Raw genomic sequence first — 14,816 nt, 5'->3', positions numbered from 1 at the left:
ATGCACTCTGCCCCAGGCCCAGACTCGTGGAACTTCGTGTTCATCAAGAATTGCAAGAAGCCCCTATCGCATGCCTTCAGCATTTTATGGAGAGGGAGCATGGACACAGGGGTCATCCCACACACACTATAAACAACAGACATAGCTCCTCCACAAAGGTGGCAGTAAAGCAGTTGCAAAGAACTACAGACCGATAGCACTAACATCCCATATCATAAAAATCTTTGAGAGGGTTCTAAGAAGCAAGATTGCCAACCACTGAAATACCCATCAATTACACAACCCAGGGCATCACGGGTTTAGAGCAGGTCGCTCCTGCCTGTCCCAGCTACTGGACCACTATGACAAGGTCCTGGATGCTGTAGAGGATAAACAAAATACAGATGTAGTATTCACAGACTTTGCAAAAGCTTTCGACAAGCGTGACCATGGTGTAATAGCATACAAAATGCATGATAAAGGAATAACAGGAAAAGTTGGTAGATGGATCTACAACTTCCTAACAAATAGAACACAGAGTAATAGTAAGCAGAGTAAAGTCCCAGGCAGCCACAGTAAAAAGCTCTGTTCCACAAGGCACAGTACTCGCTCCCATTCTATTCCTCATCCTCATTTCTGACATAGACAGACATGTAAACCATAGCTCCGTGTCTTCCTTTGCGGATGACGCCCGGAGTACCATGGCAGTGACCTCCATCAAAGACACTGCGAGACTCAAAGCAGACATCAACCAAATCTTTGAATGGGCCACTCAAAGCAATATGTTCAACGAGGAGAAATTTCAACTACTCAGATATGGGAAACTTGAAAGAAATTAAAAATGTGTCAGGGTATACAACAAATTCTAACCATACAATAGAGTGGAAAAGTAATGTGAAGGACCTGGGGGTGATAATGTCAGAGGATCTAACCTTCAGAGACCACAACAATGTATCTACCTCATCCACTAGGAAAATGATATGATGGATAATGAGAACCTTCAAAACTAGGGATGCCAAGCCCATGATGATTCTCTTCAAATCACTTGTGCTCTCTAGGCTGGAATACTGCTGTACACTAATGACCCCCTTCAAGGCTGGCAACATTGCAGACCTGGAGAGTGTACAAAGAACTTTCACGGCACTCATAAGTATGATAAGGCACCTAAACTACTGAGAATGGTTGAAGGTTCTTGATCTGTATTCCCTCAAATGAGGGCGAGAGGGATGCACGATAATATACTCTTGGAAGGTCCTGGAGGTATTGGTACCACACCTGCACACAAAAACCACTCCCTATAAGAGCAAAAGACTCGGCAGGAGATACAACATTACCCCAATGAAAAGTAGGGGTGCCATGAGTACACTGAGAGACAACACTAAGTGTCTGGGGCCCATGACTGTTCAGTTGCCTCCCAGCATACATAAGGGGGATTACCAATAGGCCCCTGGCTATCTTCAAGAAGGCACTGGACAGGCACCTAAAGTCAGTACCTCGCCAACCGGGCTATGGTTCGTACGTCAGCTTGCATGCGGCCAGCAGTAACAGCCTGGTTGATCAGACCCTGATCCACCATGAGGCCTGATCTCCGACCCGGCCGCAGGGGCATTGACCCCCGAAACCCCCTCCAGGTAAACTCCAGGTCTGTAGGCAATATGAGTTTTCACATTGCAAGCCATCTTGTAGGGCACATTAACTTTATATCTCGGGGGATTGCTGTATTATATAGTACCGAAGGGCTTTCTCCCTTTTGATAAGGAGATTAAATGGAATACAGTGGACCCCCGCATAGCGATATTAATCCATGCAAGAGAGCTCATTGTTATGCGAAATTATCGTTATGCGAATGAATTTTCCCCATAAGAAATAATGGAAATCAAATTAATCCGTGCAAGACACCCCAAAGTATGAAAAGAAAAATTTTTACCACATGAAATATTAATTTTAATACACACAAACTGAAAAAGGCATGCACAATTACATGACACTTACTTTTATTGAAGATCTGGTGATTATTGATGGGATGGAGGAGGAGAGAGTGTTAGTGTTTAGAAGGGGAATCCCCTTCCATTAAGACTTGAGGTGTCAAGTCCTTTTCTGGGGTTTCTTCCCTTCTTCTTTTAATGCCACTAGGACCAGCTTCAGAGTCACTGGAGTTCTGTCGCACAACATATCTGTCCATAGTGGCCTGTACCTCTCGTTCCTTTATGACTTCCCTAAAGTGTTTCACAACATTGTCAGTGTAATAGTCACCAGCACGGCTTGCAATAGCTGTGTGAGGGTGATTTTCATCCATGAAGGTTTGCACTTCAAGCCATTTTGCACAGATTTCCTTAATCTTTGTAGTAGGCAATTTCTTCAATTTCTCTCTCCCCTCCTTCGAACCAGTTTCCTCAGGTCTGGCCTCTTGCTGTTGAAGTTGATCTATCAGCTCATCAATGGTTAGTTCTTCATTGTCCTCCTCCACCAACTCTTCCACATCATCCCCACTAACCTCCAACCCCAAGGACTTTCCCAATGCCATAATGGATTCCTCAACTGGCATAGGATTCTCAGGGTTAGCCTGAAACCCTTCAAAATCCCTTTGGTCTACACATTCTGGCCACAGTTTCTTCCAAGCAGGGTTTAAGGTCCTCTTAGTCACTCCCTCCCAAGCCTTACCTATAAGGTTTACACAATTGAGGATATTAAAGTGATCTCTCCAAAAGTCTCATAGAGACAGTTGAGTTTCTGAGGTCACTACAAAGCACCTTTCAAACAGAGCTTTTGTGTACAGTTTTTTGAAGTTTGCAATAACCTGCTGGTCCATGGGCTGCAGGAGAGGAGTGGTATTAGGAGGCAAAAACTTCACCTTAATGAATTTCATGTCCCCATAAAGTCGCTCTGCCACGTCTGTAGGATGACCAGGGGCATTGTCTAACACCAGGAGGCACTTAAGTTCTAATTTCTTTTCAGTTAGGTAATCTTTCACATTGGGGGCAAATGCATGGTGTAACCAGTCATAGAAAAAGTCCCTAGTGACCCATGCCTTACTGTTTGCCCTCCACAGCACACACAAATTTTCCTTGAGGACATTCTTTTGCCTGAACGGTCTGGGAGTTTCAGAGTGATACACTAATAAAGGCTTCACTTTGCAATCACCAGTAGCATTGGAACACATCAACAGAGTAAGCCTGTCTTTCATAGGCTTATGTCCTGGGAGTGCCTTTTCCTCCTGAGTAATGTAGGTCCTGCTTGGCATTTTCTTCCAAAACAGGCCTGTTTCATCACACTTAAACACTTGTTCAGGTTTCAGTCCTTCAGTTTCTATGTACTCCTTGAATTCCTGCACATATTTTTCAGCTGTTTTGTGGTCCGAACTGGCAGCCTCACCATGCCTTATCACACTATGTATGCCACTATGCCTCTTAAATCTCTCAAACCAACCTTTGCTGGCCTTAAATTCACTCACATCATCACTAGTTGCAGGCATTTTTTTAATTAAATCCTGATGCAACTTCCTAGCCTTTTCACTTATGATCACTTGAGAGATGCTATCTCCTGTTATCTGTTTCTCATTTATCCACACCAATAAGAGTCTCTCAACATCTTCCATCACTTGCGATCTCTGTTTCGAAAACACAGTTAAACCTTTGGCAAGAACAGCTTCCTTGATTGCCTTTTTGTTGCCCACAATAGTAGCGATGGTTGATTGGGGTTTACTATACAACCTGGCCAGCTCGGAGACACGCACTCCACTTTCATACTTATCAATGATCTCTTTCTTCATCTCTATAGTAATTCTCACCCTTATTGCTGTAGGGTTGGCACTAGAAGCTTTCTTGGGGCCCATGGTCACTTATTTTGCAGATAAAATCACCAGAAACACTGTAATAATACGAAATGTTCCGATTGTATGCTTGGATGTTACCGCGGAGGCTGGCTGGTAAACAATGCCACCGGCGGAACACGCGAGGCTGGCTAAGGGCGCACATTAGACGCGTCTCGGACGAACAGCGTTGAGCGGGTTTTTTAGCGGTATGCGAGGCAAAATCTTGGCGATAAAATGTAGCGGTATGCGGATTTAACGTTATGTGATGCCAACGGTATGCAGGGGTCCACTGTACAGTGGACCCCCGGTTAACGATATTTTTTCACTCAAGAAGTATGTTCAGGTGCCAGTACTGACCGAATTTGTTCCCATAAGGAATACAGTGGACCCCCGCATAACGATCACCTCCGAATGCGACCAATTATGTAAGTGTATTTATGTAAGTGCGTTTGTACGTGTATGTTTGGGGGTCTGAAATGGACTAATCTACTTCAGAATATTCCTTATGGGAACAAATTCGGTCAGTACTGGCATCTGAACATACTTCTGGAGTGAAAAAATATCGTTAACCGGGGGTCCACTGTATTGTGAAGTAGATTAGTCCATTTCAGACCCCCAAACATACACGTACAAACGCACTTACATAAATACACTTACATAATTGGTCGCATTCGGAGGTGATCGTTATGCGGGGGTCCACTGTACTTCTCTTTGTTTTCTGCTGAATCCACTCATTTAGCACTTTAGTCTTATTTAGCAGCATTAATGTCTTTCCATTTTTTTTTCAGCAGGTCACACAAGTTTTTATCTGATTCTCATTGCCTCAGACTGAACAAATAATTGATTCTTGAACACGAAAAGTATGTACTGCATCCATCACGCATGTGCCAACTTTGAGTATCTCAGTCATGTAATTTTTTTACTAGAGGCATAGTTTCATGCTTAAACTTCTTGGCATCTTCACCAGCACTAGATTTCCTTCTAGATGCCATAATGAGGGCAAATTTCTAGGCCTATACCTCGACAACAACCTGAATTTCAGCACCCATATCCAACACATATCAAAAAAAGTATCCAAAGCAGTTGGGATCCTCTCCAAGATACGATATTACGTGGCGCAAAATGCCCTTCTCACACTGTACCATTCACTCATTTATCCATACCTCACCTATGCTATTTGTGCTTGGGAATCAACTGCAGCAATACACCTGGAGTTTACCTGGAGAGAGTTTCGGGGGTCAACGCCCCCGCGGCCCGGTCTGTGACCAGGCCTCCTGGTGGATCAGCGCCTGATCAACCAGGCTGTTGCTGCTGGCTGCACGCAAACCAACGTACGAGCCACAGCCCGGCTGATCAGGAACTGCCTTTAGGTGCTTGTCCAGTGCCAGCTTGAAGACTGCCAGGGGTCTGTTGGTAATCCCCCTTATGTGTGCTGGGAGGCAGTTGAACAGTCTCGGTCCCCTGACACTTATTGTATGGTCTCTTAACGTGCTAGTGACACCCCTGCTTTTCATTGGGGGGATGGTGCATCGTCTGCCAAGTCTTTTGCTTTCGTAGTGAGTGATTTTCGTGTGCAAGTTCGGTACTAGTCCCTCTAGGATTTTCCAGGTGTATATAATCATGTATCTCTCCCTCCTGCGTTCCAGGGAATACAGGTTTAGAAACCTCAAGCGCTCCCAGTAATTGAGGTGTTTTATCTCCGTTATGCGCGCCGTGAAAGTTCTCTGTACATTTTCTAGGTCGGCAATTTCACCTGCCTTGAAAGGTGCTGTTAGAGTGCAGCAATATTCCAGCCTAGATAGAACAAGTGACCTGAAGAGTGTCATCATGGGCTTGGCCTCCCTAGTTTTGAAGGTTCTCATTATCCATCCTGTCATTTTTCTAGCAGATGCGATTGATACAATGTTATGGTCCTTGAAGGTGAGATCCTCCGACATAATCACTCCCAGGTCTTTGACGTTGGTGTTTCGCTCTATTTTGTGGCCAGAATTTGTTTTGTACTCTGATGAAGATTTAATTTCCTCATGTTTACCATATCTGAGTAATTGAAATTTCTCATCGTTGAACTTCATATTGTTTTCTGCAGCCCACTGAAAGATTTGGTTGATGTCCGCCTGGAGCCTTGCAGTGTCTGCAATGGAAGACACTGTCATGCAGATTCGGGTGTCATCTGCAAAGGAAGACACGGTGCTGTGGCTGACATCCTTGTCTATGTCGGATATGAGGATGAGGAACAAGATGGGAGCTAGTACTGTGCCTTGTGGAACAGAGCTTTTCACCGTAGCTGCCTCGGACTTTACTCTGTTGACGACTACTCTCTGTGTTCTGGTAGTGAGCCAATAATAACAACAAAAAGCTGCAATAAGAATAATCACTAATTCCCATCCCTGGCAACACCCCCCCCCCCACTCTTCATAGATCTAAACTTACTCCCTGTTCAGAACATCCACACTTACTACTGTGCAATCTACATATACAGGACCTTAAATTCCAATATTAACCTTGACCTAAAATGCTTTCTTGATAGTTGTGACAGGACCCACAGGCATAACACCAGACACAAACATCTCTACGACATTCCCCGTGTCCGACTAAACCTTTACAAAAACTCAGTGTATGTCAAAGGCCCTAAAATCTGGAACACTACCTGAAAACTCTAGAACAGCAGACACATTCATCATTTTCAAAACTACTGTTAGAAAACATCTTATCTCCCTGATACACCCCATCAACTAACTACTGGTGGTCAACATTTACACTCACTCACTCACCCATTTGACTATAAGCACAGAAATACGTATCCTAATCTTAAAATAATGATTCCAAACTAGTCATAAGTTTGCCTGTGATACTCCAGTATAGAAACTATGTATTGTGCCAAAAAAGCATTCACATTGCTAAACTCACAAACTAGTATTTGTCACTTAGTATTTAGTCACTTAGTATTTAGTCAACTTACTCCACAATTTGTTATAATTTAGGGTTTAGAATTAATCTAAGTTTGCCTGAAATGCCTAGCCATGCTAGGTGTTCTAGTCGCCCCCTCTGTAATTATTATTTTACTACATGTAAACCACACAATAACCAAAATCTATAAACCCTGCTTTGTAATCCTTATAGAGAATAAACTTTGATTTGATTTGATTTAATTTGATTAATATCCAGACATGAGATGGGGTGATGAAAAGATTGTAAATGGACTGATAATTATACAGGAGAGTAATGACATGGTACATGTCCACAAGGCAACTGGCAGTATGGATGGGCCTAACATCTGAATGATGCTAGGTCTAGGGTAAAACAATGCAGGCCAGAGGTATGTGGGAGGAAAAATATTCTGGATGCAAAATGTGAATCAAGATGTGCTAAAAATGTAGTACCTGGGCATGTGAAAGGTGGTGGTCTGTAACATATATATCATCATTGGTTGTAATGCTTTTAGCACTCAACATGCGGAACAAACACATCCCAAATTTTTATTATTTTTTAACTGTCATAAGCACTCATAATTATTTAGTCATAAAAAATGCTTTTAAGGTATCTGTTGTCTATCGCCAGTTGGAGTGCGGCTGTGTGTAACACCTGCAGGAGCTACTGCCTGTAAAGGTCTTGTCGAGGACTCCTCCCCCGCCTCTCTCAACCTTGTGTGTGTCCTGGGTAATGACAGGTCAGCCACTTACTCATTCCTTTTCTTCCTTTTGTTAAACAGTTAGGTAGAGTGTCTTTCTTGCAATCAGGAGATGGAAGGTTGAGGGTTGAGCCTTCATTGCTTCTTTCTCTAAATAACATATGTGGGTTTACTGAGTCACTGTAATTATTATTACCTCTTTTATCAGATTTGGCATACTTTACCATGATGTTTTACTTTTTATATCTTAGATACATTTGATCTGGTATGGAGCATCAAGATTACAGTCCTGTAGCTTGATTATGATTTATTTCCTCTGATTATATTATATTTTATAATTCAGTTTTTCTAACTTTTCCATAATATCAGCCTTAGAGAAAGAGTAATCTCAGATTTTGATGTTATTTCATAGGTGAATTACTGAATTAATGACCTTGTAAAGGTAATAGGACTTAAACCTAACAAATGTAACTGTGTAAACTATTCCTAGGTATGATTGCCTGCAGAAAGTGATGCAGAAGGAGGTGGATGTGATGGCTGCCGCTCCTGAGGATGTCTTCTTAGCCAGGGAGCTCTATAATGACCAGATTCATGTCCTGGCAGAAACCAGACTTGCTGAAGAAAAAAATGGTAGGTGGGACTGGTATTATAGCTACCCAGGACAGAAAGTGGGGAGAGGATAGTATTTTGCTCAAGGAGAATAATTTTTTTTTTTTTCTGACATGGGTCTGTGTCATATGATCTGTTCAGTGTAGCTGTCTGTTGACTGTCCAGCCCATCCCATAAAAAATAAATATTGTACTGTATAGGCCCATGGGTTATTGGTGGTGACAAAGTTGAATGTGGTAACAGAGATGGCTAAACAAAGGAAATAAAATTTTGTTAATAAAATAATGGAAAGTAAACCCCACAGTTATCACTCTTTCTGTATCAGTTACCACCCAGAGAAAGAACAATGGCAGAAATATGAGGGGTATAATTTTCCTTGAATTAGTGTCACTGACTTTGTTCACAACATATTAAAAGAATGTGTTGTTACCGTAGCTACCCAGATAAAATTTTGTTCATATTTTTAACCTGGAGGTTTAGCCACCAAGGATAATCTAAGAGAGTCAGTGTGTCATCGAAGACTGTCTTATTTCATTGTGGTCCTTCAGTCTTGTCCTCCATGATGCCACCCACACCAGTTTGCTAACACCCAGGTGCCTACTTACTTGCTAGGTGAACAGGGACTGCAGGTGTAAGGAAATATGCCCAATGTTTCCACCTGGTTGGGGATCAAACCACGGACACTCAGTGTGTGTGAGGTGAGAGTGTTGCCTACCAGGCCATGGAACATCCATTTCCATTTCTGTTGTAACTAAGTAACTTGCTGTATCTTCACCATCTCTGTTCAGTCACTATAAAACTGGAGATCATTGACTCAGTTTGAAATAATAAGTCCTGCTTTTGTAATTGACCATTTGTACATAGCTACTGTTTTTATTGTACATACATATGATTGTAGTTAACTGAATAAGAAATTCTACTTACAACTGTCTAAGTATTAAGTAACATTTAAACAATATGATTAATTAGCCCAAAATCCATTGGATAATTAGTGGCTATCTTTTGTGCCTACCAGTGCTTTATTACATGTAAACTATGTACATATATCATTTGTGCTACATAAAGAAATAAAAATTGTATGTATTATGTGAACCATGTTACAGCCTCTCCACACTTAGCAACATACATGTTTACCAACGACTCAGACTTATAATGGGCCCTCTGACCAGAATGCATACCTAAATAATGTATATTAGAGCTGATTTCCTCTATTCTCTTTATTACAATATATAGTATACTACTGTATAAGCATTTAAAAATATGTATACTAAGGTGACATTAAAACAATATCAAAGATGGTGTGCACAAACCCACTACCATTATAGTATGCTCCTTGCTTAGCGATGAATTTGTTTACCAACGTGGTCTTAGGAACGGAACTCCGTTGTTAAGTGAGGAGAGAATGTATTTAACTAGTAAATAGAGGTGCTGTGTTAGAGGTGTACAGTAATGTTAGCTCTCTAGGGGTATGAGCCATAGTATTATGTAACAAGTAATCAGAGGTGATGTTACAGAGGCATGGAGGTACATGGGAGTAGCAGTAGTACGGAGAAATAAGATCAAGAGTGTAGCTGACCTGCGGGGTTCCAAGTCCTGTCACACAGGCTATGCCAGGAATGCTGGCTGGAACATTCCATTCTCCCATGTAAGTTGTTGCACCCACACATACCTACCTTTTTTTTTTTTAACACACCAGTCGTCTCTCACTGAGGCAGGGTGACCCAAAGAGAAAGAAAATCCCCAAAAAGAAAATGCTTTCATCATCATTCAACACTTTCACCTCACTCATACATAATCACTGTCTTTGCAGAGGCGCTCAGATACGTATGTGTATTGTAAGTACACGCGGGCCCTGCTGTACAGGGGTTCACTTTAGTGTTTCGTTAATACAGCAGTTTTCAGTTATATACCCATTCTTTATTTATTCAGACATCCTACAGTAAATATATTCACCACTCACTATAAGCTAAAGATGAAAATATTTTAAGATAAGTAATGTGTGTACTGTATATGCATTTTTTTTAGGCCTAGCTATATTGCTAACTTACTGTATGATGACTACCTCACATTAGTACTAAGATTAAACAAAGATTTATTAAAAAATTAACCACTCTTATCTTGTCTAGATTTAAGTAGTTATTGTGTATGTACTAGGATTAGTCTGCCCGAAATGCCCGGCATGATAGTGACTTTCTTTGTACACGTACTTAACAAACCAAAATTGTAATTGCACAGTGTAACTTTTACAAAGAAATAAAATCTTTATTCTTTATAGTGATTCACTTTACAGCGATTTTCGCTTGACAGCGAAAGCCCAGAACCTAACCTATTGTATAAGCAGGGCCCTCCAGTAGTGCTGTTTGAGGACATAATAACGTATCTTGGAGATGATGCCAACTGTTTTGGACATTTTTTTTTGTAATGTGTTGGATGTGGGTGTTGAATTTCAAGTTGCTATCAAGGAACAGTCCCAGAAATTTTCCTTCATTATGCATAATGATGATAATAATAATAATAATAATAATAATAATAATAATAATAATAATAATAATAATAATTTTACTTCAGCATGATACACATTTGTACAAAGGATTATAACAATTGTTTGTACATGCCAAAAGCCCCTTTAAATGCAGAGCATTTCAGGCAGCCTTAAGATTAATGTAAGTGATAGTGTTGCTAATCATAATGTTTAGTTGAACATTACTTGCTCTGCTCCCAAATATAATGTAGAAAGTCTTGTCATTGTTTGGAGTTGAGTTTACTGGTAGTAATCCAGATTGATATTTTTGTGAGTTCTTCATTAACAGTGTTGTTGAAGGATGCTAAATTTGGGTGAGATGACAAAAGTTGTGTTGTCAGCAAAGAGAACAGGTTTCTAAGTTGCTGCGATACATTTGGAAGATTGTTGATGTATAAGAGGAAAAGGCAAGGACACTTCTCTGCGGAAGGCCAATGTCATTCTGATATTGCAGTATGAATGTACGACCCTAATCTAGGAAGCTTGCAGAGTCATTACCAAATGTGCCTAAATGTTCTAAAATTTGTACTTAGCTATTTTTTCAGTGTCGTGCATATCTTTTCAATGCCTAAAAATTTAATTAATTCTTTTTAAATGAAATCAGACATAAATTTAAATATTCAATAAAGTCAGTTTTTATTTCTGAATTTTCTTGTTGGTAATATTACGTATTTCTGGATTTTCCACATGCTGTGCATATGGAAGATCACATTAGTGACCTTCCCATGTTTTTTACATACACTGACTTTACAATTCTGTGACACTTTCTTCATCACATACAATTCTTGAACTTTCACTTATACTTCTATCATAAATATCTCATATTTCTTGTTTCATAGCTCCTGGAGAAAGGCGAGATAAATTTGGACTGTACCCAAAGGATGACTGTGGTGGAACATGACTTAAAAGCTGCCTCTTCCTACTTTGGTCTTGCCTGCATTCCTGGAGACTGGGCTCCTGACAATGAAACAGACTTCAAACTTAGTAAATATAATCCTGTCTTACTTCCTACCATTTTCTTTCTGACTCACTGCTTGATAATAATATAGGATGGACCAAATTTTAAAATTTTCCATTTATTGGTTTGTGATTTATGTCAAAATGATGTTGAATAACATGCAATATACAGCGCCTGTAAATATAGTAATTCTCTTGGTTCATAAGCAATGATAATTTTGTTAGGTAAAAGGACACAAATGCAATTAATGCAGCATTGTTATTGTGGCAGCGTTGCCACAGTAAAAATATTGCATCGGTAATTTTACCAACATTATTACAATGATGGTTTTACCCTGAGTGTCGCACTTACAGAGAAAGCATACAACAACTTATGCACCATGTGTGGGAATCCTGAACGATGCGATAATGTTGATGAACATGCTGGGTATGAGGGTGCCCTACGCTGCCTAGTTGAGTCACATGGGGATGTTGCATGGACCAAACTTTCTGCTGTCTCACAGTATTTCAAAAGTAAATCAGAGGTGAGATTTTTGTGAACTTCATTGTATATTTTGCTCAAAGGAAATGTTTGTTCTCCCCCTTCTCAAAAAAAAAAAAAAAATACAGGTTGAGTTGTACATGTAGAATGTCAGAGATATGTGTTGCTTGTATTGTGTCCGTGTGATCTGGTTAACGTTTGAATTGAGTGTCATGTGGACAGTATGCTCAGTAGTGTGTGAATATTTTGTACACTAAGCACATTTAAATTTTTGAATAAGGTTGCCAAGTGTTGCCTGGAGCCTGAATGAGTGATTATTCTGACATTTCACTGTATAGAATTTTGTGTAAAAGTAATGAAGGAATTTCCCATGTTGCACTAGAATGCTGCTTTCACTTGTAAAGAGCCTGGGTCTTTTATTAGTTTTGAGGCCTGTTGATTTCATGCTAATCATTAAGGTTCATGAAATCGTAATGACATGATTGGAAAGAAACCATACCATGGGTAGGGATTGAACTCAAGGCAAGTGAGTCATAAAACTCCAGTCCAGTGTGTAAACCACTGGGCCAGCTGGCTACAATAAGAGTCATCTGACTAGCTATATTTATACACCATACAGAGATTAGCACGAGCCCCACTGTGACCACAAATGCAAGTTTTTACAGATGAATCTCCTGCCAGTTTGGCTGTGCCAAACTCAAGCTCTAGTCCTCTTAAAGCTGTCATCATAACTCGAAATCGTAATGACCCGATTGCAAACAAACCATACCACGAGTGGGGATTGAACTTGTAAAACTCCAGGCCTGGAGTTTTATGACTGCAAACACCCAGTAATAAAGTTCCAGGCCTGGAATTCTGATGGCTGCAAACACCCAAAATATACTAACTTAAAGTATACAAATCTTTTGATATAGTACTGTACAAAATATTTTTTCAGGGTTGCTGGTAAGCCAGCGGAGGTTCTGGATAACATAATCAAAAGCTCCACTGTGAGTTGGTTATCATATGACTATGTTCTGCATCAGAGGACTTTTTTTTTTTTTTTTTTTTTTGTCATAGAATAAAATGATCCTGTGTTTCTTTTATAGGTGTCTACAACAGACTTTGGGTTACTGTGTCCTGATGGGCGGATACTGGATCTGGACACGACAAAACCTTGCCACTGGGCAGCCAGACCATGGAACTCCTGGATAGCAAGAGCATCTAATGAGTTAGTAAAACAAATTTTCATTAAGTTACTTCTGTAGTGATTTTAGAAATTACATTCTTGGGACAACCAATTGGTGATAATATTAATGTGACTTCCTTTTGTAAGATAAATATTAATAGCACACAAACCATCTTCCACTGAAGTAAAGGGACCCAATAGAAAGGAAGCTTATTTATCATTCGTTCCATAGTTGTCTTGTCAGAATTACCTGGAGACCTGGAGAGAGTTCCGGAGGTCAGCGCCCCCGCGGCCCGGTCTGTGACCAGGCCTCCTGGTGGATCAGAGTTTGATCAACCAGGCTGTTACTGTTGGCTGCATGCAAATGCACATACATCACAATGCAAATGACCCTCCAAACTACAACCTCCCTAACTCTTCATCAGAGTGCAGGCACTGCTTCCCACTTCTACAACTCTAGCCTGACTAACCGATTTTCCTGAATCCCTTTGTGAATATTACCCTACCCAGACTTCAACAGCATGTAAAGCCATTAAAAAAAAAGAACTTCTCTCCACTCACTTCTGTTTAACACTCGCACGAACCAGCTGGGTTCTCAAGCCCCTAACATTCAAATTCTTTTACCCACCCTCCCAGCCTTTCATGTGATGACCTCTACTCCTTCCTTCAACTCCAGATTTATACACCCTCTTCATCATGCTAGCCATCTCTGTCCTCTCTAAATGCCCAAACCACCTCAATAGTCCCTCCTCAGTCCTCCGAATTATACCCATTGTGACCCCACATTATCTAGAAAATATACAGTATAATACTTTTAAATATACAATGCTTTTTCTTTAAAAAATATTTTAAAATAAGTAAGCACTTTTTTTTTGTCAGTATTCTCACCCCTCTGAAGGAGGCATAGGAATGTTGTAGTTGGAGAGTTATCTGAATTGTGGTGTCAGCACATTTTTTTTAGTAAACTTTTACATTAAAATATAATTTTAGTAAACTGTTACACCAGCTAACCTAGATCTGTTAAGTGTTCCAGAAGTAAAGTTGTTTTTGGGAAGCCATGTGGCAGTGAGAAGTAAAGTTGATGTTCATGAAATTGAAACTATAAATAAACTCTAAATCATTATACACATACATATATATCCAACAATGATATTGGCAGTTTGGAGGGATATGTTGTGTATCTTTATACGTATATGCTTCTAAACTGTTGTATTCTGAGCACCTCTGCAAAAACAGTGATAATGTGTGAGTGTGGTGAAAGTGTTGAATGATGATGAAAGTATTTTCTTTTTGGAGATTTTCTTTCTTTTTTGGGTCACCCTGCCTCGGTGGGAGACGGCCGACTTATTGAAAAAAAAAAAAATCCAACAATGAAACAAATATGAAAAAGTGAAGTTTAGTGATACTCTGTATAGACTAGCCTCAAATTACCAAAGTTGTAAAAAAAGCTACCATATCATACTTTGATGGAATGAATGATGGTGAAAGTTTTTCATATTTTGGGTAATCCTACATTGGTAGAAGAGGGGCAGTGAGATAAAAAAAAAATAGATATTCTAGTTGTTGAATCATCATAGAAATATTCAACTGGGATGGAACTTCAGTTACAAGTTATTGTAATTATTTTAACCTCAGATGGAAAAATGTGAGATTTTTATTGCA

General features: G+C 40.0%; 1 protein-coding gene across 2 annotated transcripts in view; it reads left to right on the top strand.

The window, feature by feature from the left end:
• Window positions 1-14,816, top strand: part of LOC128698497 (transferrin-like) — a 54,308-nt gene that overhangs the window by 25,098 nt on the left and 14,394 nt on the right. Inside the window, exons 2-7 of one of the 2 annotated variants that reach the window (XM_053790738.2) lie at window positions 7,349-7,457; window positions 7,909-8,048; window positions 9,542-9,672; window positions 11,388-11,532; window positions 11,860-12,029; window positions 13,075-13,196. In XM_053790738.2, coding sequence (XP_053646713.1) covers window positions 7,349-7,457; window positions 7,909-8,048; window positions 9,542-9,672; window positions 11,388-11,532; window positions 11,860-12,029; window positions 13,075-13,196 — 817 coding nt within the window. The remainder of the gene's footprint in view (window positions 1-7,348; window positions 7,458-7,908; window positions 8,049-9,541; window positions 9,673-11,387; window positions 11,533-11,859; window positions 12,030-13,074; window positions 13,197-14,816) is intronic. The other variant, XM_070103964.1, reaches the window with a different exon arrangement.

Source organism: Cherax quadricarinatus, chromosome 88 (genome assembly GCF_038502225.1).
Source record: "Cherax quadricarinatus isolate ZL_2023a chromosome 88, ASM3850222v1, whole genome shotgun sequence".
Lineage (NCBI taxonomy): Eukaryota > Metazoa > Arthropoda > Malacostraca > Decapoda > Parastacidae > Cherax > Cherax quadricarinatus.
Note: the sequence above shows the minus strand (reverse complement) of the source record. Positions and strands in the feature narration are given on the sequence as shown.